The sequence below is a fragment of the Oncorhynchus nerka genome, linkage group LG18 (genome assembly GCF_034236695.1).
Source record: "Oncorhynchus nerka isolate Pitt River linkage group LG18, Oner_Uvic_2.0, whole genome shotgun sequence".
NCBI classification, from domain to species: Eukaryota; Metazoa; Chordata; class Actinopteri; order Salmoniformes; family Salmonidae; genus Oncorhynchus; species Oncorhynchus nerka.
This window is the reverse complement of record NC_088413.1, coordinates 73,760,298-73,785,474: the sequence shown is the minus strand read 5'-3', so window position 1 is coordinate 73,785,474 and position 25,177 is coordinate 73,760,298. Positions and strand designations below refer to the sequence as shown.

The 25,177-nt window shown below is 44.4% G+C and overlaps 1 protein-coding gene across 4 annotated transcripts in view; it reads left to right on the top strand.

The window, feature by feature from the left end:
- LOC115146431 (ribosomal protein S6 kinase 2 alpha-like) overlaps positions 1 to 25,177 on the top strand; it is an 86,982-nt gene that overhangs the window by 31,469 nt on the left and 30,336 nt on the right. The window contains exons 1-3 of one of the 4 annotated variants that reach the window (XM_029688495.2): positions 13,687 to 13,776; positions 16,076 to 16,129; positions 23,267 to 23,383. In XM_029688495.2, coding sequence (XP_029544355.1) covers positions 13,702 to 13,776; positions 16,076 to 16,129; positions 23,267 to 23,383 — 246 coding nt within the window. In that variant the 5' untranslated portion in view covers positions 13,687 to 13,701. Of the gene's footprint in view, positions 1 to 13,686; positions 13,777 to 16,075; positions 16,130 to 18,935; positions 19,342 to 23,266; positions 23,384 to 25,177 lie in introns of those variants that run through there. The other 3 variants (XM_029688493.2, XM_029688494.2, XM_029688496.2) reach the window with 3 other exon arrangements.

The window sequence follows — 25,177 nt, the reverse complement described above, 5'->3', positions numbered from 1 at the left end:
ATGGGATATATTATTAATTCAGTGCAATGAGTCAGTCTCTCTGGCCTTGTCTGAATATTAAACAAATCTACTTTCCTTGAGTAAAACCACTGATCTAACACTGTAGCTGTCCCGAAGCTACTCCTGCGTTGTCTTGGCTGTGTGCTTAGGGTCGTTGTCCTGTTGGAAGGTGAACCATCGCCCTAGTCTGAGGTCCTGAGCACTCTGGAGCAGGTTTTCATCAAGGATCTCTCTCTGTACTTTCCTCTGTTCATATTTGACCTGATCCTGAGGAGTGGCTTCCGTCTGGGCATAAAGGCCTGATTTGGTGGAGTGCTGCAGAGATGTTATTTTTATTTCACCTTTATTTAACCAGGTAGGCTAGTTGAGAACAAGTTCTCATTTACAACTGCGACCTGGCCAAGATAAAGCAAAGCAGTGTGGAATAAACAAACATGCAGTCAATAACACAAAAAAATAGAAAAATTAGTCTATATACAGTGTGTGCAAATGAGGTAAGATAAGGGCAATAAATAGGCCATAGTGACGAAATAATTACAATTTAGCAATTAAACACTGGAGTGATAGATGTGTGGAAGATGAATGTGCAAGTAGAGATACTGGGGTGCAAAGGAGCAAATCAAATAGTATGGGGATGAGGTAGTTGGATGGGCTATGTACAGGTGCAGTGATCTGTGACAGCTGATGCTTAAAGATAGTGAGGGAGATATGAGTCTCCAGCGTCAGTGATTGATTATATATATATATATATATATATATATATATATATATATATATATTTTGCTCAAAAAAATTAAGGGAACACTAAAATAACACATCCTAGATCTGAATGAATAAAATATTCTTATTAAATACTTTTTTCTTTACATAGTTGAATGTGCTGACAACAAAATCACACAAATGATCAATGGAAATCAAATTTATCAACCCGTGGAGGTCTGGATTTGGAGTCACAAAAAACCCTCCAAAATTTAAGTGGAAAACCACACTACAGGCTGATCCAACTTTGATGTAATGTCCTTAAAACAAGTCAAAATGAGGCTCAGTAGTGTGTGTGGCCTCCACGTTCCTGTATGACCTCCCTACAACACCTGGGCATGCTCCTGATGAGGTGGCAGATGGTCTCCTGAAGGATCTCCTCCCAGACCTGGACTAAAGCATCCGCCAACTCCTGGACAGTCTGTGGTGTAACGTGGCGTTGGTGGATGGAGCGAGACATGATGTCCCAGATGTGCTCAATTGGATTCAGGTCTGGGGAACGGGCGGGCCAGTCAGCTGCTGCACAACAGCTTTTCCAAACATGTTGGAGAGTAATGATTTAGTGTTTTACATTTTCCGGGTCAAGGTTTGGCTTTTTCAGGAGGCTTTATTACTTCCAGGTGGATGGCGTCGGGAAGGGCATCTAGGAATCTTTGGGTTGCCGGAGAATTTACAGTGCAGCTTTTGATAATCCTTGGTTGGAGTCTGAACAGGTCATTTGTTGCGATTTCAAATGTAATAAAATGGTGGTCCAACAGAGCCACTGGACAAAACTAGACACAGGGTATTACTGTGGCAATGCATAGGTCTGGAGAAATGTTGGACAAAACCCACTGAGTCGATGGCTCCGAAATCCTTTCGGAGTCGGTCGGTGGACTTTTCCATGTGAATATTGAAGTACACGCGCTGCTCTTCAGAAAAGCACAATTTCTCTCGCTCACTTTCGCTTGTAGATGTCCACACTGACCGAAAATTACATTTAGTTGACATCGTCTGTGATTTTGCTATTAGTTTGTGTTAATTTTGAGGTGTCACTACAGTTCCTGGTTCAAATCCAGGCTGGATCACATTCGGTTGTGATTGGGAGTCCCATAGGGTGGCGCACAATTGGCCCAGCATCGTCCAGGTTTGGCCAGGGTAGGCAGTCATTGTGAATAAGAATTTGTTCTTAACTGACTTGTCTAGTTACATTTAAAAAATCTATTAAAAATATGCATAATGGGCTTTTCTTGCGTTTTGGGCTTTTCTTGCGCCCCCTTGTGCTATGCCCATAGTAGTGTAAATCCCGGGAAGAGAAGGACGATATGAAAACCTGGATACCGTCCAACTTTAATTCCCAGTCTAAACAAACACATGCTGCTACAGAGTTTGAGTGTGTGGCACACACCTAATACATGTCTGTACACACGTGAATGTCTCAGGAGAACATTTAAGGCAAAACAATGCCTTTCCTCTTTGTAAAAGATTTAAACATTAGATATTGTGCGTTTCTCTGTTGAGCATAAAACATTCTGAATGGTGTTAGGAGAATACATTTTAAATGGATTATGTAAACCATTGACAAATGCTCACTCGAAGGAAAATCCTACTAGTGTAATAGTGTATATATATATATATATATATGAGGTTTGCTGCGACCAATTTTAAATTCCACTTGATCCTGCTGAAATCTGTAGATTAAGCCCTCCCAATACTTTACTGCAATTTGTCAGCATTTGTGACGACTCTCCTAAAACTACAGGAGTAGATGGGGTTGAAAATAATTGACTAATGCACTACTACCGTGTGTGTGTAACTGGTTAATGTGTTTGGGGATTCAGCTCTTCACTAGTGGGACAACTTAATTGGACCAGCTGTACTGTTTCCACCTGAGGGATTCTCTTAATAAATTAGAATGACTAAATATTATGAATGGTGTTGGCAGTGAATGCACTGGAGACTGAGTTTGTCGTGACACAATGTCTTACTATGAAAGGTGTGTACAGTATTTATACATTGGGTGGCAGGGTAGCCTAGTGGTTAGAGCGTTGGACTAGTAACCGGAAGGTTAAACCCCCGAGCTGACAAGGTACAAATCTATCGTTCTGCCCCTGAACAGGCAGTTAACCCACTGTTCCTAGGCCGTCATTGAAAATAAGTATTTGTTCTTAACTCATGTTAAGAATGTTTTGCATTTCTTATTGGACAAGTTCAGGTAGTCCCTCTTTGTTTGTTTCCTTTTGGTGCCTAATGAATACAACCCTGTTAGGTTTCAGGACAGAAGGGGTACAGTATGTGCTTTTTCTTTTGTATCCCTCTTTTCTCTAAGTCCATTACCTTCGGTCTTTCAACTCTTCTTCTTCTGTTCCTCGGAAAGCTACTTTCTACACATTTTTTATATTTTTATTTCCAATGCCTCATCCTTGTTATTCACTCTGCATCTCTGTATTCAGATACTGTGATATTATTATTATTTTCTCTCCACTTCATTCCAGCCTTGGCGGTAACGGTCCCTGAGCCTGTAACACTCTTCCATCCCTCTCTATAGGCCTTGACTTGTTCCAATGGAAACCCATTGGGAGACATGGTGAAGATTTGCTACACAAGCTTTGAGGTGTAAATGCAAACCGTTTTTTGTTTGATTTTTTTTGCTTGCCTAATGTCTCGCACATCTCCTGCTCTTGTCGAGTATTTCAGCAGACTTGCACACAGAATGATACCATCTCCTGTGGCACTTGATTCAGATGGAATGAGGCGATTAGAATGCATGTCCATGATATTACATTATTGACGTCATGAAATTAGTCATGTCATGATTATTTCCCCGTGTGTGTTTCGCTTCCAACAGCAATCCCTTGTTAATCCTGGCGATTTTGTTTAAACTGTGTTTCACTTGTAGTCCTTCACTAGATGGCCCTAGTACTGTTAGCAGAGTTTCTGCAAAGTGAACCCCTTTAAAAACAGCCTTGACAATACAATGTTTTACGGAATGCTGAGAACTACATTGCTAATTTGAAGAACCTGATTGGACTAGAATGCAGATGAGAACTTTTGATTTATTTTTAAATGCTCCTTGTGCGACTCCCGTTATGGGAAAACCTTTACTCTTCTTTTTGTTTTACCCTCTGGCAGCCTTGTCTTTGAACAACAACTTGTCATGAAAATCTGTCTGCACTTTAGTCTGAGCTGACTGGAGCTGACTGGAGCTGGCTGGAGCTGACTGAAGCTGGCTGGAGCTGGCTGGAGCTGACTGAAGCTGGCAGGAGCTGACTGAAGCCGGCTGGACTTTGTCTGGACTTTGAACTCACACTGGGCCTGTTGTGTTGGTGAATCTCTACTCTAGCAGAGCACCAGTCAGTGCTTTACTTGACTGACACAGAACCCTGTTTTTGTTTTGTGGTTCTGCATTAATTGAACCAATGCTGGAGGGCTTTGAAAATGAATTTAAATAGCACTTCCGGATCTGCAATACCTAATCAGCCTTGACTCTGATTGCTTCTGCGGACCCTGGGGGTGTGGGGGGCGCTCAGTGCGCACTGTCAAGTGCGTCTGGTTATCTCAGGCTCTGGTCCTAGGATTTACAGTACGTGCGCCTTGTATGGTTTTGTCGATCGTGACGGTCTTGATGTGGGCCTGAGCGCGTGTCTGTCAACCCACTGTGTCCACCCATGTACGTCATCAGTAGACAGGCAATGGAAGCCCTGCTTTACTGGTTGTAGTACTGCCGCAGCAGGAGTGGAGAGGCCAGACCGAATGGTGCATGGTTTAGTCTAATTACCCACACTGCTGCTGGGTTGGAGGAGGGCACTAAATCACCAGGTGTTTCTATCCTATCCTCTCCACACAGACCTGTGTTTTTTTTAAATAGTATTTGTTTCCTTTCAAATACTTTGAGTGCCTGACTGAGCCAGATGGTCGGTGTTTGCACTTGTCCACTATTCATTGGTTCCACTGCATGCCATCTAGGCATGCTCAATCAAGCACAGCTAAAGTATTTAAACCTGGATTCAAACAGTATTGGTTTTCTGCTATCTTTCCTGTCCCAGCCTCGCTCTGTCTGGCAGTGAAGCAGCGTTCTATTTGGCAAGGATGGCTTCCCGTATCAGGGCATCTACTGTGGATGCATTGTCTCTCTTATCCAATCTAACAATGGGCTCAAGCCTCATGCCTTTGAGCTATTTGCACACATGGCATTGGATACAAGTGCAATCAAGAGAAACCAATCCAACTCCAACCAGCAGATCTCATTGCCCCTCCTGGATTGCACACCGTCTTGTGAGATTGGAAAAACACTAGTCGAGCGTTTATTTTTTTACGCAACTGTTTGTATTTGTTTGTCTGGGCCCATATTAACAGGACTATATTTGTATAATCAGTACTCGCTAGGCTACGTCTTCATTCAGAGGATTTGAGATGTAGCCTGATGTTTTCTGTTGTGTATGTGAGGTTAGATGGAAATGACTGCTGGTTCCATCATATCAGTAAAGCCTGCGGTGGGTTGTCATGGTTACTGCAGCTTTTCCTCAGTACCACAACACAGTACCCTTTTGACATGTGCCACAGAGTAAAGGTGTGTGTACGTATACACACACACACACACACACACCCTCTACAGCAGTACCCATTCACAGAAATCCTCCCCCAGTCTGTTTCATGGGGCTTTTCCTACCTCATTCATCTAGAGAATCACTGTAATTCAGTCACACACACACACACTGTAATGATGTATCGCTGCCCAGCTAAAGGAGGTTCCATTAATCAGTGTGTGTATGATGGGGGTTCTAATGCAGAAGGCTAATGAACAGTTGTCACTATTTAGATCCCACTTCCTCTTCTTCTATCACCATCAGAGGGAACCCTCTGTAACCTTCTCTGTGTGACAAAAACAAATGTTGTGAGAGAGGGCCAGGGGTTGCCATAGTTTCAATGTGTAGAGACAAGGTGGAGTTTTTCCTTTTCAATCATTTTCCCCATTGAGGGAAATTTTCCCCATCTATATGTCTCCGTCTACAGGGTGCTATTTACTCTCAGCTGTCTCTGACTGTGTCCGGAATGGCACCATATTCCCTATATAGTGCACTACTTTTGACCAGAGTACTATGTAGAGAATAGGGTGCCATTTTAGATGCAGACTCCGCCTTGTTTTTATTTTATTTATTTGATTTAACTAGGCAAGTCGGTTAATAAGAACCAAATCTTATTTTCGATGGCGGCTTTGTTCAGGGGCAGAACGACAGATTTTTACCTTGTGTCAGCTCGGGAATTCGATCTTCCAACCTTTCAGTTAGTAGTCCAACGCTCTAACCACTAGGCTACCTGCCTCCCCAACGCTCTAACCACTAGGCTACCTGCCTCCCCAACGCTCTAACCACTAGGCTACCTGCCTCCCCAACGCTCTAACCACTAGGCTACCTGCCTCCCCAACGCTCTAACCACTAGGCTACCTGCCTCCCCAACGCTCTAACCACTAGGCTACCTGCACACACACACTGCTAGGTGTTTTTCTCTGGTCCTCAGTAGATGGGTTGTTCCACCAATTCGGTGCCTTTTTTTTTGTTGAGAAGTGTAAAAAAGTATATATATTTTTTTTTTTAAAGTGTTCCCATCTCAAGAGGTTAGTTAAATAAAAATAAATACTATAGTAAGTGCCAAATAAAGTAATGGTTGAACGCAACAGGGTTGACTTCTTAAATCAGCCATAAATTCCCTTGTGAAAGGGGGAATGGAAGCTTGTTGTGTGCAACAGTGAGTGGCAATTGAATGCAAGCTTCACAACTTTTATCATTATTTTCTTTCTTTGCAACATTTCTAGCCTGTATCAAAGGGTAACAGGGTTGATGTGTGTTTATGCTCGAACCGCTCGGTTTTCCACCACAAAACACCAGAAAATGGCCAAAAAGAGTAGAGCCACTAATGATTTGACGATTAGATGTTCCTTTTGAAAAACATTTTTAAGGAATAGTTTCACCATGTTAGAGTTCAGTTCACCTAACAGGGTTGACTTTAAAATGAGGGCTAGACGTGAAATAATCTTTGTCAAAGCAACAAAATAATTTGGGTTTTACAATGATGGTAAAAACATGGAGAAATGTTTGGATTTAGAAGTCAATATGCACAGAGGGACATAGCAAGTCTTCATTCATGTAAAAAAAACACATTTTATAGAATTCTCCGTGGTGTATGCATGTATATATATATTAATATAACAGGGTTTTAAATATTGGTGAACAATTTCTACTTAAAATATCATTGCCTTCAGCTTTGCAATGTGCAGCCTGCTCTGAGTGACAGGGTCACAACGCCCACCACTACTCAACCCCCCCTGTCGTGTGGTCTGGCTCAGCTGACCTCTGTTCAGCATCTTCACATTGGTTATGTTGTTGCTGCTTTTATTTTTAATGGAGGCCGTCTGCATTTGAAATTCGACTTGGCCAAAGTTTCTCCCCTTCAGCTATTTTCTTTGACTCCGTCCTCCATTATGTGTGCTTTAACACGTGTGGTTTTTCTCTCTCTCAACAGTCTTAGATTTATACCACTAGGGTGTGGCCCGGAGCACAGTACACTAACCTTTGACACGGGTTGCCGTGGCAGCAGCACTGTCGTAGGCGGCAAGGCGTTTAACTAAGGTTAAACACACTATCTACATTCAAATGTAGTCTCAACTGGGTCAGTCACTCTGGACTGCAGCCATATCTATACCAAGTCATTACTATGGGATTTACAAGCTATTGAGCGATCCAAAGGCTGCTATTTGATTGTGTCGGCTGTAGGAGATAGAACTACCAACTAAGTGGCGGAGAGCGTGTAACTGGTTGTGGGAGAGCGTGTAGCTTTTACTTATGGTAAAATGTAGTGCAGGGAATAGGTGGCCATTTGGGACTCAGTCAGGCAGAGAATGTCATGCACAACTTCAGAGAAGGTGGAATGGCTGTCTGGTTAAATATTTTCTGTGTGGAGGGAACTTCCCACTAAGCTGGGAGTTGAAAGGCAATGGCTCCACGGTTGTACTGTCTGCATGTTCATTTTTAATGTTTATTTCTCTTTGATTTAACTAGGCAAGTCCGTTAAGAACAAATTATTATTTATAATGACGGCCAAACCCTCCCCTAACCCGGACGACGCTGGGCCAATTGTGCGCCGCCCTATGGGACTCCCGATCACGGCCCAGTTGTGATACAGCCCGGGATTGAACCAGGGTCTGTAGTGACGCCTCTAGCACTACAACGTGGTGCCTTAGACCGCTGCGCCACTCGGGAGAAGGCACCGGGTAGAGTGTTGTACTGTCTGTATGTTAATGTAGAGAAGGCTTGTACTATCTGTATGTTGAGGTTGACTGGACTCTGAAGAGTGGGGAGCAGAGACACTGTATTAGGATAGTAGGATTTTACTCTGGTATGAAGCAGCCTGTCTAGAATTTCCCCCACAGTGGAGCTGGCTGGTACATTATATATACAAAAGTATGTGGACACATCTTCAAATGAGTGGATTAGCCCATTTCAGCCACACCTGTTGCTGACAGGTGTATACAATCGAGTACACAGTCATGCAATCTCCATAGACAAACATTGGCAGTAGGATGGCCTTACTGAAAAGCTCAGTGACTTTCAACATGGGGTTTCCATGGCCGAGCAACTGCACACAAGCCTCAGATCACCAAGCGCAATGCAAAGTGTCGTCTGCGATGGTCTAAAGCTTGCCGCCATTGGACTCTGGAGCAGTAGAAACGTGTTCTCTGGAGTGATGATGACTCTCGCATCACCATCTGGCAGTCCAACGGATGAATCTAGGTTTGGCAGATGCCAGGAGAACGCTACCTGCCCTTATGCATAGTGCCAACTGTAAAGTTTGGTGGAGGAGGAATAATGGTCTAGGGTTGTTTTTTCATGGTTCGGGCTAGGCCTCTTAGTTCCAGTGAAGGGAAATCTTAAAGCTACAGCATACAATGACGTTCTACACGGTTCTGTGCTTCCAACTTTGTGGCAACAGTTTGGGGAAGGCCCTTTCCTGTTTCAGCATGGCCGTGCCTCCGTGCACTAATGCTCTTGTGGGTGAATGGAAGCAAGTCCTAGCAGAAATGTTCCAACATCTAGTGGAAAGCCTTCCCAAAAGAATGGAGGCTGTTATAGCAGCAAAGGGGGGACCAACTCCATATTTATTACCCATGATTTTGGAATGAGATGTTTGACGAGCAGGTGTCCACATACTTTTGTTCCTGTAGTGTATAAAGCAGTTTGTCTGGATTCTTCCCCACAGTGGGGATGTGAGGTAGTGTTTAAGTGTGTGCAAGACATGGGATGTGGGCTATGGGAGGATGTGTGTGAGAGAGAAACATGGGACTTGTGTTTGAAGAGAATTGCAGGCTGCTGTGAGTCACGTTCATGTTCCATAGGAGTGCTTGATATACAACATCACTACATTTCTGCTGCAGTCAGCCCTTAGCCCTGCTGCGCTTTGTGATGACCTCATTGTTTACATTACGTCATCCTAATCTCCAATCGACCCATCCCGCCACTCCAGACATTACGCCCTCCTAATGCGCCACCATCCCCCCTTTCAACCAGCCCTTCCTCTAGGCTAATGTTTACCACTCTATTCCTGCTAGCGCTGCTACTATTATTATGACCGTTCCACTACTTCCGCTAATACTACTAGTCACGTCAACATTTTAAGCAGGTAACGCTAACGGCTAGTAGCCAAATTGCTGCCTTTGCTATTTTTGCTCCATCACTATTGACATGTACCAACTAGCCGTTAGCCTATGCTAACTGAAGATACTATTACTAGCATTTGCATAGCATTGTTCTGTTGTCTGTGGTGAGTACAACTGGGCCCGATCCCAAATGGACCCCTAAGCCATATGCACCTGTGGAGATCCTAGAGGGGGGGCACAATTTATAACCAATCAAAACCAATTTTCCCTAGCCCTACAACTAAGCCTAACTCCTAATTCTACCTTAGTCCCCACAAGGTCAAATGCTATTTCTAGGGGACTAACAAAGACTTACCCGGTTGGTCAAACTTTTGTTTGTTCAGTATTCTTGTGGGGACTTCTGGTCCCTACAAATATAGTTAAACATATCCACACACATGACCACACAGTTGTCTGATTCCCCCCTCCTCTCCCTCTCTCAGCTGCTTTACCCACCTGTCAATCTCTCACTGCTGGGGTTGGTGGGAGGGGATTGTGTCTCTCACTGCTGGGCCTGGCGTTGGGGGGTGGGGATCGTGTCTCTCACTGCTGGGCCTGGTGAGGGGGGGGATTGTGTCTCTCACTGCTGGGCCTGGCGGGTTGGAGAGATGATAGAAAACTAGAGACAGAACCCCTCTGCTTGAACACTGCTCCACTGTCTCAAAGAGAGCAGGGAGGAGAGAGGGGCATTCCTCTGTTCATCGTTCATCACCTGAATGATGGGGCCAGGGGACCCTGGCCTGCCGACAAGGCCCAGGCGCTACTGTGTGTGAAAGGATCTCCTCACAGTGACCAGGGTTATCTCCTCTATAATGATGCTACACTAATCTACTGTTACGATGATCTCACGAGGCCACACGCACTAAGGTGAGGTAAGCTAATCGTGTGTGTGTGTGTGTGGGAGAGGGAGGGAATCAGAGTCAGTTGGCTCCATTTTCAACATTAGCGAGTCAACAGGTTTTTTTAGCACAGAATTGTTTGTTTTGAAGCTTTTGCATTCTCGTCTGAGCCAAATCCGTTTCACATTGACGTGGCAACAAGTGCTCTCCATAAAATAGCAGCTCCATGCATTCAGCACACTGTGTGAGATTTTATATATATATATATATATATATATATATATATATATATATATATATATATATATATATTAGTGCAGGAGCTGCTATTTGTAACGCTGTGAAAGCATTACTGGGAAGTGTGTGTGTGGTACAATTCAATGTGTGTGAAAGATGTTTTTTATTTTATGTATGTATGTATATATATGTGTTAGTGCAGGAGCTGCTATTAGCAACACTGAAAGCATTACTGTGAAGTGTGTGTGTATCAATGTCTAGAAGTGTTAGTTGGTGATGTTCGACCTAGTTTCTGATATGCTCCTCTGGCTTGACATACCTGGAGTTTGGCTCTGAGCTGAAGTGTTTTGGACTGAGCACTTGTCCCCTCTCCCTCCCACCTCTCTCTGGGCTGGGGTCCAGTATTTCAACAATGAGATCCACAGTGTGTGAGGCTGTACAGTTATTACACACTCTGGGGGGAGGGAGAAGGAGAGGGGGCACCGAACCGGTGCACTGAGAGGGTGTCTGTCAGACAACCTGGTACACGGCCCAAGTGGGCCGTCTCATCCTCCCTTCTCCTCGACTAGACTTTGTGTCTCATCCCTCTTAATGTTCTTCTCTCTCCTCCTCTACCAGGCTGCCTTGTCTCACTTTATCTAAAGATCTAGTTCCATCTCTCTTTCACTGTCTCTCACACACTACCTTCTCCTTTCTCTCTTCTGGGCTACCACCTCTCCTCCCTCTCCTCTGGGCTACCACCTCTCCTCCCCCTCTGGGCTACCACCTCTCCTCCCCCTCCTCTGGGCTACCACCTCTCCTCCCCCTCCTCTGGGCTACCACCTCTCCTCCCTCTCCTCTGGGCTACCACCTCTCCTCTGGGCTACCACCTCTCCTCCCCTGTGTTCTCTCGCTTTCTTTCTCTGCCTCCATATCACCTTGCCTCTTACATCTATGTCGCTTTGTTGAGCTGGAACAGTGGGACCGTGTTCTTGGCTGCAGCAGCTCCACCTCTAGTCTGTACTGGCGTTAGTCTCTATGGAGTTGGGTCTGTTGTAGAGAATAGACCCACACTGCCCCCTCGTGGTGTTTATTTAGCATTACATCAATATGTGGACCACTGGTGAAACTAGGCTTTCTTTACTGCTTGGGGACTTTGACAAAAGCCTTACCACTACATTTCAAGCACATTCTTTCACTACCATTAAACAATGACCCTTTTCACTGTGGTTTTTAAAGGGAATGTGTTTTATTAACAGGATTTTTTAAATATATTTTTTTACTTCATGTGGAAGTGGTTTTGAAGGTTGTTTTTAGTTTAACACCAAGTATATTTGCGCTAAACTCAAACAATTCCCTCTCACACTAACTCAAGGTGATTAAAGCCACCGGAGATGCTGTATTCACAAAGAAATGTTTCGCTTCATACAATTGTTGTCTCTCAATGGGAGGCAAGTGCAATTTCAGTACAAAGTATTTCATCCAGTCTGTAAGCATGCAAGTCACTTCCTCTCCTTCCTGTCGTTGCAGAAGGAAACAGAATTTACCGTGCTGGATCACGACCAGAGATCGCCACCTTGTAGTCCTAAAAAAACTAAATAGATTTAGCATTTTCTACGTCTGGTTCATTGGCTATTCCCACTATTGCTCTTTATTCAGTAGAGACATTGAATGAGTAAGTAACCTAAACAGAGAACTTGTCTGAAGTAGACTTGTCTGGAATTGTTCAGTGGCACTGATACAGCAAATGTATTGTGTTTGTAAATCTTTGTAATCGAACAAGTGACAGTGTGTGATATATATCTCACATACACACACAAGTATGTGGACACCCCTTCAAATGAGTGGATTTGGTTATTTCAGCCACACACGTTACTGACTGGTGTATGAAATCGAGCACACAGCCATGCAATCTCCATAGAAAAATGTTGGCAGTAGAATGGCCTTACTGAAGAGCTCAGTGACTTTCAACGTGGCACCGTCATAAATCATTGTGTCAAAATTCTGGCCTGCTAGAGCTGCCCTGGTCAACTAAGTGCTGTTGTGACGTGGAAACGTATAGGAGCAACAACGGCTCAGCCGCGAAGTGGTAGGCCACACAAGCCCACTGAACGGGAACGTCGACGAGGGTTGGAGCGCGAAGCCTGTAAAAAATTGTCCTCTACAGAGTTTCAAACTGCCTCTGGAAGCGAGGTCAGCACAAGAACTGGGTGCTTCATAAAATGGGTTTCCATGGCCAAGCAACCGCGCACAAGCCTAAAATCACCATCCGCAATGCCAAGCGTCGCCTGCAGTGGTGTAAAGCTTGCCGCCATTGGACTCTGGAGCAGTGGAAACGTGTTCTCACGCTTCACCGTCTGGCAGTCCAACGGACAAATCTGTGTTTGGCAGTTGCCATGAGAACGCTACCTGCCCCAATGCATAGTGCCAACTGTAAAGTTTGGTGGAGGAACAATGGTCTGTTTTTCATGGTTCTGGCTAGGCCCCTTAGTTCCAGTGAAGGGACATCTTAACACTACAGCATACAATGACATTCTAGACGATTCTGTGCTTCTGACTTTGTGGCAACAGTTTTGGGGGAAGGCCCTTTCCTGTTTCAGCATAACAATACCCCTGTGCACAAAGCGAGGTCCATATAGAAATATTAATACCCATGATTTTGGAATGAGATTTTCAACGTGCAGGTGTCCACATACTTTTGGCCACGTGGTGTATTTCTTCTCATGGCTGCAAATATACATTTCTCTCCCCTTGACCACACCTGTGGAACGGACTTGAACATTCGGTCTTCTACCGGGGGTGAACATGTACTTTGCATTTCCCCATTTGTGTGAGAAATGAGCGTACTGCCCCATTCTGAGTGTCACAGCATGTCTGTGTGTCAGTCGAAGTCAGAGACAGTGTGACATGGGAAGCTCTGATCGACAAGATGTGGAGACACATATTTCGCACCAAACAAGGTTTCCGCGTAACCCAGGCAAGTCTCAGACCCTCTGTTTTCAGCGTGTGTGTGTGTGTGTGGTGTATTTTAGGGGCTAGAGAAAAGGTCCCCCTGTGAGGGCGGTGGGTTTGGAGAACTGTGAGGTAGGAAACACATGGTGGTGTGTCTCCTGACTAGCCCTGACAAGCCCCAGCTACTCATTCTCTCGGTCTGTCAGAGGAAGAAGGCCACAGTACTGTCAACTTGGACTCTACTGAAACCACTAACCTTCACTTAAAATGAATTGTGGCATTCCCCACATTGTGTTCTGTATCCAAACTGAAGAAAACGCTCTGAAACAGAGGAACTTGGAGGTACTATCTACACTAGTCCAATAAGAAACACATTTTCCTTTAATTTCCAACGTTTAGAAATGTTTTGCTAGCTACAACATGCTGGAGCCCTGAGGAACACGACCTAGCTCTCTCTCTCTGAGATATTAGAAGCCTGGCAAACCAAGGATCGTCTACATCGGACTAAAACTAGATCTGTGTAGATGTTACGACTACAGCAAAAAGGTTTTAGTTGGCACACCGTTTTTGGTTTATGTATTTGTATGTGTTTGAGTTACCCTTCACTTTCCATTTGCTGTGAGAAGATTCACATTGTTCCATAATTCCACAAAAAAAAATCAATTACCGCTAGTCAGCACTTATGTGGAATCCTATGGAATGTGCTGTCGGGTGAATTGCAGTCATTTACAGCTTCTTGGAAGAGCGACTGTGTAAGGACAGGTTTTCTATACTCGCTGACAGCTGTAGAATGTGTGAGTGGCTGTTGGTAGAGCACGGTGCCTGCGACGGCAAGGATTGTGGGTTCGATTTCCTGGGGCCACCCGTATGAAAAATATATGTACACTTGACTAAGTTACTGTGGATGAAGGCTTCCACTCAACTGGAATATACAGTGCCGTCAAAGTATACATACCCCTTGACTTATTCCACGTTTTGTGTTTACAGCCTGAATTCAACATTTTATTAAAATGTTTTTTTAAATGTGTCTTACCCATCTACACACAATACCCCATAATGACAAACTGAACCTGTTTTACATTTAGATTTCAAATGTATTGAAAATGAAATACAGACCTCACATTTACATACGTATTCACACCCATGATTCAATACCTTGTAGAAGCACCTTTGGCGGCAATTACAGCTTTGAGTTGTGTGTGTCTGTACACTAATCTGAATTCAGGGATTTTCTGCCAGATGCTCAAGCTCTGTTTTAAATTAGATTGGGAGCAGCAATCTTCAAGTCTTTCCACAGATTTTCCACAGTGTTCAATTCTGGGCTTTTGCTGGACACCTCGAAGGACTTTCACATTATTGTTCTGTGGCCATTCCAGCATGGCCCTGGTTGTATGCTTGGGGTCATTGTCCTGTTGGAACATAAATCCTCATCAAGGATGCTTCACGGTAGGGATAGTGTTAGATGGGTTACTGGTTGTGTCTGGTTTTCTCCAGACATACTCTTTGGCATGAATGCAAAGCACTAACATTTGTCTCAACAGGCCACAATATTTTACCTGATATCAGTCTTTCATGTGCCTTTTTGCAAACTCTGGCCACTCTCCCTTAAAGCCCAGATTGGTGAAGTGCTGTTGAGACTGTTGTCCTTCTGGCAGGTTCTCTCATTTCAGCCAAGGAACTGTAGTTCTCGCATCTTGGTCATTGGATTCTTGGTCACCTTCCTGACCAAGGTCCTTCTTGCCTGGTTGCTGAGTTTGGTTGTACAACCAGCCTTAGGCAGAGTCTGGGTAGTTCCATATATTTTCTAATTTCCCAATGATTGAGATCACTACGCTCTTGGAAACTTTCAAAACTCTAGAAATTGTTTTTATACCCTTTCCCGATTTTGTGTCACATTCAAATTCTATCTCAGAGATCTACGGACAGTTCCTTGGACTTTATGGTATAGTTTGTGCTCTGACATGCACTGTCAACTGTGGAACCTTTATCTAGATGGGTGTGTTTCTAATTCATGTCCAAACAATTGAATTGGCCACCTGTGGACTCCAATCAAGTTGTATTGATCAAAGGAATTTGCTGCACCTGAGCTCAATTTGTAGTGTCATAGCAAAGGGGTGTGGCTATTTTAGATTTCTGTATTTCATTTTCAATAATGTCTAATCATATTTTCACTGTCATTATGGGGGGGGGATTCAGGTTGTAACACAAAATGTGCAATTAGCCAGAGTTTTAATATTTTCTGAACACACTGTATTTAATATTGTCATGAAGCCCCAGGAAGCGAGCGAGAGTTGTGACAAGTCTCTTTCTGTGGGTTATCAGAGAAACAGGAAGTGAAGTGTGGGAGGGCAGAGCTGCGTCCTGTCATCTGTGTGTGTGGCAACCAAACCATCCTGACTGCCCGGGTGGACAGGACACACAGTTGCTGACGTGTGTGTGGCCTATTTATAGAGCCCGAGTATCAAAATAATGGCCTGCAAAATAATACCTATACCGATGGCTCTAAATGTCATAAGGTAGCCTCATAAAAAATCAAATACTTTCCCTGCATCACCTCTACAACCGACCTTTTCCTATAGAACACTGCATGTGAATCACAGCCGAACCTGACGCCCTTCTCCCTCTAACACCTCCCAATCAGGACAGGTCCCATATTACCTGGGTAGAGAAGGACTTTGCCAATATTACTGCCAAGGTAAGATTATTCCTCATTCAGTGGCCTTATCCACAGCTAAGTCCATACACTCTCTTCCTCAAATGCTTTGCCTTGCTGAGCTAAAATCAATATTGTGTCAACAATATCAGAAAATGTTGCGAATAATATGCTTGTCTGTCTGTCGACTCAGAGTGAAATGCAATAGCGCTGTGGCTGTCTCCTTAGCTGTGGCTGTCTCCTTAGCTGTGGCTGTCTCCTTAGCTGTGGCTGTGGCTGTATCCTTAGCTGTGGCTGTCTCCTTAGCTGTGGCTGTGGCTGTGGCTGTCTCCTTAGCTGTGGCTGTGGCTGTGGCTGTCTCCTTAGCTGTGGCTGTCTCCTTAGCTGTGGCTGTCTCCGTGGCTGTGGCTGTCTCCTTAGCTGTGGCTGTGGCTGTCTCCTTAGCTGTGGCTGTGGCTGTGGCTGTCTCCTTGGCTGTGGCTGTCTCCGTGGCTGTGGCTGTCTCCGTGGCTGTGGCTGTCTCCTTAGCTGTGGCTGTCTCCTTAGCTGTGGCTGTCTCCTTAGCTGTGGCTGTGGCTGTCTCCTTAGCTGTGGCTGTCTCCTTAGCTGTGGCTGTCTCCTTAGCTGTGGCTGTCTCCTTAGCTGTGGCTGTCTCCTTAGCTGTGGCTGTGGCTGTCTCCTTAGCTGTGGCTGTCTCCTTAGCTGTGGCTGTCTCCTTAGCTGTGGCTGTGGCTGTCTCCTTAGCTGTCCTTTAGTAATTTGCTTCAGAATTTGACACGGCACCTTTTTCATACATCTTTGCTGAAGAAATGTTATTTTCAACATCTGGTTGAAATCCGTGTGGATTTTCTAGGGTTATCATCATGTGACTTTTTAAATGGACACCTGATGCTTCAATGGATCTCCATTGAAAATATTTCTTAGACGAGACAGCATATAGGGAGGAGGTCGGAGACCTGGCCGGGTGGTGCCAGAATAATAACCTATCCCTCAACGTAACCAAGACTAAGGAGATGATTGTGGACTACAGGAAAAGGAGCACCGAGCACGTCCCCATTCAGTGGAGCAGGTTGAGAGCTTCAAATTCCTTGGTGTCCACATCACCAACAAACTAGATTGGTCCAAACACACCAAGACAGTTGTGAAGAGGGCATGACGGAGCCTATTCCCCCTCAAGAAACTAAAAAGATTTGGCATGGGTCCTGAGATCCTCAAAAGGTTCTACAGTTGCAACATTGAGAGCATCCTGACCGATTGCATCACTGCCTGGTACAGCAATTGCTCGGCCTCCGCCCGCAAGGCACTTCAGAGGGTAGTGCGTACGGCCCAGTACATCACTGGGGCAAAGCTGCCTGCCATCAAGGACCTCTACACCAGGCGGTGTCAGAGGAAGGCCATAAAAATTGTAAAAGACTCCAGCCACCCCAGTCATAGACTGTTCTCTCTACTACCGCATGGCAAGCGGTACCGGAGTGCCAAGTCTAGGACAAAAAGGCTTCTCAACAGTTTTTACCCCCAAGCCATAAGACTCCTGAACTGACTCCTGAAGACTCCCGGACTATTTGCATTGTGTGTCCCCCCCCAACCCCTCTTTTACGCTGCTGCTACTCTGTTCATCATATATGCATAGTCACTTTTATGATACCTACATGTACATACTACCTCAATAAGCCTGACTAACAGGTGTCTGTATAGAGCCTTGCTACTCTTATTTTCAAAAGTCTTTTTACTGTTTTATTTCTTACCTACACACACAGACACACTTTTTTCCCCCGCACCATTGGTTAGAGCCTGTTGTATTGTACCTGTTGTATTCGGCGCACGTGACAAATAAACTGATTTGATTAGTCCAGGGCTATGCTCTGCATCCTGGGAACTTATCCTACATTCCTTGTCTCTATCACATCACAAACGGAGTTGGGGCTGCGTTCATATGGCAGATGGCATCGCGGTTAAGAACATTGGGCCAGTAACCGTAAGGTCGCTGGTTTGAATCACCGAGCTGGTGAAAACTCTAAATGACTCAAATGTAAACGTAAATTATACTGTGAGGATAATAGTGGTGCGATCAGCAGGATACGTTTTGGAACATTCAGATAAAATATATATATCTCACAAACACGCCTCTCTGTCATGTAGACCGAGGAATCATGTTGTCTCAATTAATGGTATTTGTATCTGCAACGTTAAACTTTTGGCAACTGAAGGTGGCCTAGGTACAAGTGGTACAGTACAAGATATTTAGATCCTGGTCTAGTCATGCTTTAGAGCTCTATAGTACCTAACATGGGATCTTAGGAGCTTGAAGAAGAAGTAGTGACTTAGAAAGCCGATGGAGACTGAGTGGAACAGTGTTTGGTGAAGCTAAGAGGAAGTGTGGATTGATTTATATAGACACAGTGACAGTGTGTTTGTAGGGATGTGGAAGTTCCTCTCCTCACACACGGGTAGATGGGGGTGGCAGGAAAGCGGCTGTAAGGGATTCCTGTGTCCTGGCCCGTCTCACTCGCTCTTTTATAACGCGAGAACGAAGGAGACCGAGATCTCTCTCTCTATTCAATTCAAGGGGCTTTATTGGCATGGGAAACGCATGTTAACATTGACAAAGCAAGTGAACTAGATAATGTACAACAGTGAAATAAAAATGAACAATTAACCTTACACTCACAGAAGTTCCAAAAGAATAAAGACATTACAAATGTCATTATGTATCTCTCTGGGTCATAACGTTGACCGTGAGGGAGGTGACACCTCACCACCCTGGCCACACCTCACCACCCTGGCCATAGCCGAAGGGAAGTTGTCCTGTCTGTCTTTCACACACTAGTTGTGTGGGTTCTGCACACAGGTCTCTAACTTCCTGCCTCTCTCTCGCTCCCTCTGTCTGAGTGTCTCTTTCAGTTCAGCAGTAGTCAAAGCTCTGTGCTAGCAGAGGACAGGACACAAAGTTAACAGCTTTACATACAGAGGACAACGTTCACCTCATCTTACCTGGCAGTCTACCAGGCTGGTATGAGATTGAGGACTTTGTCCAGAGGTAGGGGGGGGTGTGACTGAGATGAAGAGGTCTAGGTTGGCAAGGCGATGTTGAGATGGACAAGGACGGGAGGAAGTTGAAAGTGAGCCGCTTGCTGACCCTCTTCTTCCTCTTCAAGAAACACCAGACCAATGCTTTGGCCAGCTGCAGCGTGCCACAGACAGGCAATGAGACCGACGCCTCATGTGAAGACCGTCAGAACAGAACCCGGTGTATGGTAATGTGGTTTTCACACCGGGGGCGAATCCCAACTTCCACTTGTCAAATTTACACTTACATGGTCATGCGTTGAAGTGTATTTTCGACTAAGCTGAAGGTTTTGGGCCCATCGATAATTAGATCTGGGCTTGTTGTTTATGGAGCAGGAGATGTGTGTTAGAATGTATTGTTTGCATTTCCTGTCGTCTTCTTTGTTTTGCTTCCTGTTGACAGACTATGAATGTGCAGTGCCAAAAGCAGCTATTGAGGTATATGGCAGTTGTGTAGGTGTATTAATGAATGAACACTTATTCTATTGTGCTGTGTGGCAGCAAGTGTTATGAGAGATCTTATTGTGGTCGAAGCAGTCTGACTCAACGGGTTGAAGGCCTTCACATCGCAGGTGTTCCTCATTATCACCTTGGTCCTTATCCAGTTCCTGTGAAACACCTGAATAAGTCAAAGTGCTTCACAGTATGTCAGTTATTTGAATCCTAAACACAGAGATACAGCATGAAAATGCAACCGTATGTTTGTGTCATTCAGAAAGTATTCAGACCCCTTGACTTTTGCCTCATTTTGTTACGTTACAACCTTATTCTTAAAATGATATTTTTTTTAAAGGATGTTTGACAAGCAGGGAATTGGCAATGTAATATTGTTCTTGACGGTAGGGGTTCGTTTGTTAAGAATGTACTAATTTATTCCAAACAACTTATCTTGATTACCATAAACGTACCGAACGTATACCTGCTAGCTTTGTAGGAGATCGACGCAGTGGGTTTGAGGGGTTTTTACTTTAGTCAGGCTGTGTAAGCTAGGTGTGGTTGTTGTAATTTCATGGTGACTCAGTGTTAACTTAGTCAGCAGTGTGGTAGAGGAGTGTTTGTCTAGTGTTAGGTCTACCCTCATTAGTATGATTATTTACTCACTATGGTTGGGTCACTGCACATGTATTTATTTATTTCACCTTTATTTAACCAGGTAGGCAAGTTGAGAACAAGTTCTCATTTACAATTGCGACCTGGCCAAGCAAAGCAGTTTGACACATACAACGACACAGAGTTACACATGGAGTAAAACAAACATACAGTATAAACAAGTCTATTTACGATGTGAGCAAATGAGGTGAGATAAGGAGGTAAAGGCAAAAAAAGGCCATGGTGGCAAAGTAAATAAAATATAGCAAGTAAAACACTGGAATGGTAGATTTAATGTGGACGAATGTGCAAAGTAGAAATAAAAATAATGGGGTGCAAAGGAGCTAAATAAATAAATAAAATAAATACAGTAGGGGGAGAGGTAGTTGTTTGGGCTAAATCATAGATGGGCTATGTACAGGTGCAGTAATCTGTGAGCTGCTCTGACAGCTGGTGCTTAAAGCTAGTGAGGGAGATGTGTTTCCAGTTTCAGAGATTTTTGTAGTTCGTTCCAGTCATTGGCAGCAGAGAACTGGAAGGAGAGGCGCCCAAAAAAAGAATTGGTTTTGAGGGTGACCAGAGAGATATACCTGCTGGAGCGCGTGCTACAGGTGGGTGATGCTATGGTGACCAGCGAGCTGAGATAAGGGGGGACTTTACCTAGCAAGGTCTTGTAGATGACATGGAGCCAGTGGGTTTGGCGACGTGTATGAAGCGAGGGCCAGCCAACGAGAGCGTACAGGTCGCAATGGTGGGTAGTATATGGGGCTTTGGTGACAAAAAGGATGGCACTGTGATAGACTGCATCCAATTTATTGAGTAGGGTATTGGAGGCTATTTTGTAAATGACACCACTGAAGTCGAGGATTGGTAGGATGGTCAGTTTTTCAAGGGTATGTTTGGCAGCATGAGTGAAGGATGCTTTGTTGCGAAATAGGAAGCCAATTCTAGATTTAACTTTGGATTGGAGATGTTTGATGTGGGTCTGGAAGGAGATTTTACAGTCTAACCAGACACCTAGGTATTTGTAGTTGTCCATGTATTCTAAGTCAGAACCGTCCAGAGTAGTGATGTTGGACAGGCGGGCAGGTGCAGGCAGCGATCGGTTGAAGAGCATGCATTTAGTTCTACTTGCATTTAGGAGCAGTTGGAGGCCACAGAAGGAGAGTTGTATGGCATTGAAGCTTGCCTGGAGGGTTGTTAACCGTGTCCAAAGAAGGGCCAGAAGTATACAGAATGGTGTCGTCTGCGTAGAGGTGGATCAGAGACTCACCAGCAGCAAGAGCGACATCATTGATGTATACAGAGAAGAGAGTCGGTCCAAGAATTGAACCCTGTGGCACCCCCATAGAGACTGCCAGAGGTCCGGACAGCAGACCCTCCGATTTGACACACTGAACTCTATCAGAGAAGTGGTTACTAGCCTACTGCATACTGAAGTCTAAAGCCTTGTTCACATTTGCAAATTTGAACTGACTGAAATTCAATTTATTTGCATTTCTGATTTGAATCTCTTTTTCATGCTGTCTGAACAGCCAAAAAGCACATGGAATCAGATATTTCAAGCAAAGTTTCAAACCACCTTCTGATTCCTGCCCATGTGACCTTTTGTCTGAACAGTCAAATCTGATTTGTCTGCCCTCAAGTCGTTTTTAGACTTATTTGGCATATCTTGCTGCTTTTGACAAGAACATGTGGTAGCTAACTAGCTTGTTTACAAACAAATTAGGGACTGTGCAAGAAAGCTAAACAGCTAACTAGCTAGTTGACTGCTGTGGCTAGCCAAAAAGGACTCGTTTTGAAAGTTGGATCTTATCGTTTGATGCGCTACAAGTGTTCTTACGCTATGATTTGAAACATTCAAAGCAACTGGGAAACGTCCATGACAACGTTGTCACCTCAGCTTGCTACATAACTTCTGAGTGATAGGAAGCACGAGCACTACGACCAATCAGCCTACACCACTGCGCACATACCCGTTGTTACTATGACAACTAGCGTAGCCTTGTCAGCAAATGACTGCTGTCTGAACACACATCAGATTTGGTCACTTGTAACTTGCTGTTTAGACCGTCAGTAGTTCAAAACAGATTTGTAAAAACCAAACAGATTTTGAGCATTGAGGCCTGCAGGGAGAACGAGGCTTGTGATGCAGTAGCACTGCAACTCTACATACTGGAGTTGGCTATTTTGAGAAATGTCTCAGCAGACATTGGTATAACGTATAAAGGCAATGTATTTGCAAAAAAAAAAAAACGTTTGTACTGTGTGAATGTTCTGTTGTAATTTCAGTGAGATTCAGTAGACCTAGGCTCTAAAGCAGCCTGTGCTACAACGCTGGTGTAAAAACAGAATTATTTAAAGTTGTGGTTGCTGTTACCATTCTCGGTATCATTAACAGTAAATGGTGCCATCAGCCTCACTGTTCCGACAAGCTGCCCACAACACAAATACACAAAGTTTCCCAGGGGACTTGTTTTTTTATTTTTTTGTTCCCTCTGTCTTCTAAGCCTAAATAGCACTGCTGCACCAAGACATTACCCTTCTCTGAACTCTCTCTATAGAGAGATAGATATATATATATCTCTGGTAATACCTGGTTTTCTACCCTCTTCCTCTTTTCAGTTGGCTTCTTAGAATTAGGTACACCCACTTTGATCAGGACGCAACCTAGTATGAGAAAAGAGGAACCTGTATCAAATCAACTCCCAGCAGCTCCTTAACGTCTTGCTCCTAAGCTACATGCAATAGTTATTTGAATGCACTGTATGAAGCTCTGGTCCTATTCATTCTGAAATAATCATATCAAGAATAGTTTATTTTCATGGTCACGTGATCAAACGTCTTTGGTTTTCTTCACTGGACCGTTTGGAGAAAGACATTTGTACTACCAAAGGACGCATGGCAAAATCTTACCGCATTTAGGATGGGTTTTATCTTTCGACAGTGTCAATGTTTTCTCTTAGAAGGGTGACCTAATATGCCATCTCCTGCATAATGGACCTTGTTTTTGTCTCTGTCTAGGACAATGATGTCATCAAGGAGATCAACATCACCAACGTGGTCAAGGAAGGCTCAGAGAAAGCCGACGCCCGCCAGTTTGAGCTGCTTAAAGTGCTGGGCCAGGGCTCCTTTGGCAAGGTAAGACATTGTCTAAGGTAGTAGTACATTGCCCATGTTCCATTAACCCTCTAATTGCAGATAAATGGTAGATTGGTTTAAACCAGGGGTGGGTAATTCCAGTCCTCAAGGACCTGATTTTGTGTCAGTTTTTCCCCAGCTAACACACCTGACTCCAATCAACTAATCACGATCAGTTTAGGATGTAATTAGTTGAATCAGCTGTGTTTTCCTAGGGATGGGGGGAAAGTGACACCACTCCGGCCCCTGAAGATGAGTTGCCCCTCCCTGGATTAGATCAAAAGGGGACGAGCAACACTGCCGTCTCCTCCTCCTCGTTAGTGGGGGATAATGGTTTGTTAGTGGGGGATAATGGTTTGTTAGTGGGGGATAATGGTTTGTTAGTGGGGGATAATGGTTTGTTAGTGGGGGATAAGTGGGGGTTTGTTAGTGGGGGATAATGGGGGATTTGTTAGTGGGGGGATAATGGTTTGTTAATGGTTCGTTAGTGGGGGGATAATGGTTAGTGGCGGGATAATGGTCCGTTAGTGGGGGATAATGGTTCCGTTAGTGGGGGATAATGGTTAGTGGGGGATTGGTTAGTGGCGGGATAATGGTCCGTTAGTGGGGGGGATAATGGTTCGTTGGTGGGGGGATAATGGTTCGTTAGTGGGGGGATAATGGTTCGTTAGTGGGGGGATAATGGATAATGGTCCGTTAGTGGGGGGATAATGTCCGTTAGTGGGGGATAATGGTCCGTTAGTGGGGGGATAATGGTCCGTTAGTGGGGGGGATAATGGTCGTTGGGGGACAATGGTCCGTTAGTGGGGGGACAATGGGATAATGTCCGTTTGGGGGACAATGGTCTGTTAGTGGGGGATAATGGTTGGAACAAAATGACTGCAGCATGTTTTACTACACTTCTGACCTTGTTGAGGGAAGCGAATCGTATTTGACTTTGTGATGGATACTAACGACTGACTGCTAAGCTTATCTCTTTAGTAGAAATACTTTACACTATAAACCATGCAGAAAGCTGGTGTTTTAGCACAGTGGTTTTCCTCCCAGCCGTTCCACGCATTTGAACTATTCCACAGATTGATTCAACTAATCATCAAGCCCTTGACTAGGTTAACCAGGTGAGCTAGTTCAGGGCTACAACAACATTGTGAAAAGTCTAGTGGTCCCAGAGGAGCGGTTTGAAAACCCCTGCTTTAGCAGCATCCAATCACTCCCATGCGTTGTTGATGGCTGTGATTGTGCACATGAATCAAATTGTATTGGTCACATACACGTGTTTAGCAGATGTTTTTGCAGATATAGTGAAATGCTTGTACTTCTAGTTTTGACATTGCAACAATATCTAACAATTCCACAACAAATACCTAATTACACACATCTAAGTAAAGGAATTAAGAATATCTAAATATATGGATGAACAATGTCAGTGCCATAGACTAAGATATAGTATGAGATGAGTAATGCAAGATATGTAAACATTATGAAAGTGACGACATTTAAAGTGGCCAGTGATTTGTTGGCAGCAGCCACTCAATGTTAGTGATGGCTGTTTAACAGTCTGATATCCTTCTGATAGAAGCTGTTTTTCAGTCTCTCTGTCCCAGCTTTGATGCACCTGTACTGACCTCGCCTTCTGGATGATAGCGGGGTGAAAAGGCCTTGGCTCGGGTGGTTGTTGTCCTAGATTATATTTTTGGCCTTCCTGTGACATCGGGTGTTGTAGTTGTCCTGGCGGGCAGGTAGTTTGCCCCCGGTGATGTGTTGTGCAGACCGCACCACCCTCGAGCCCTGTGG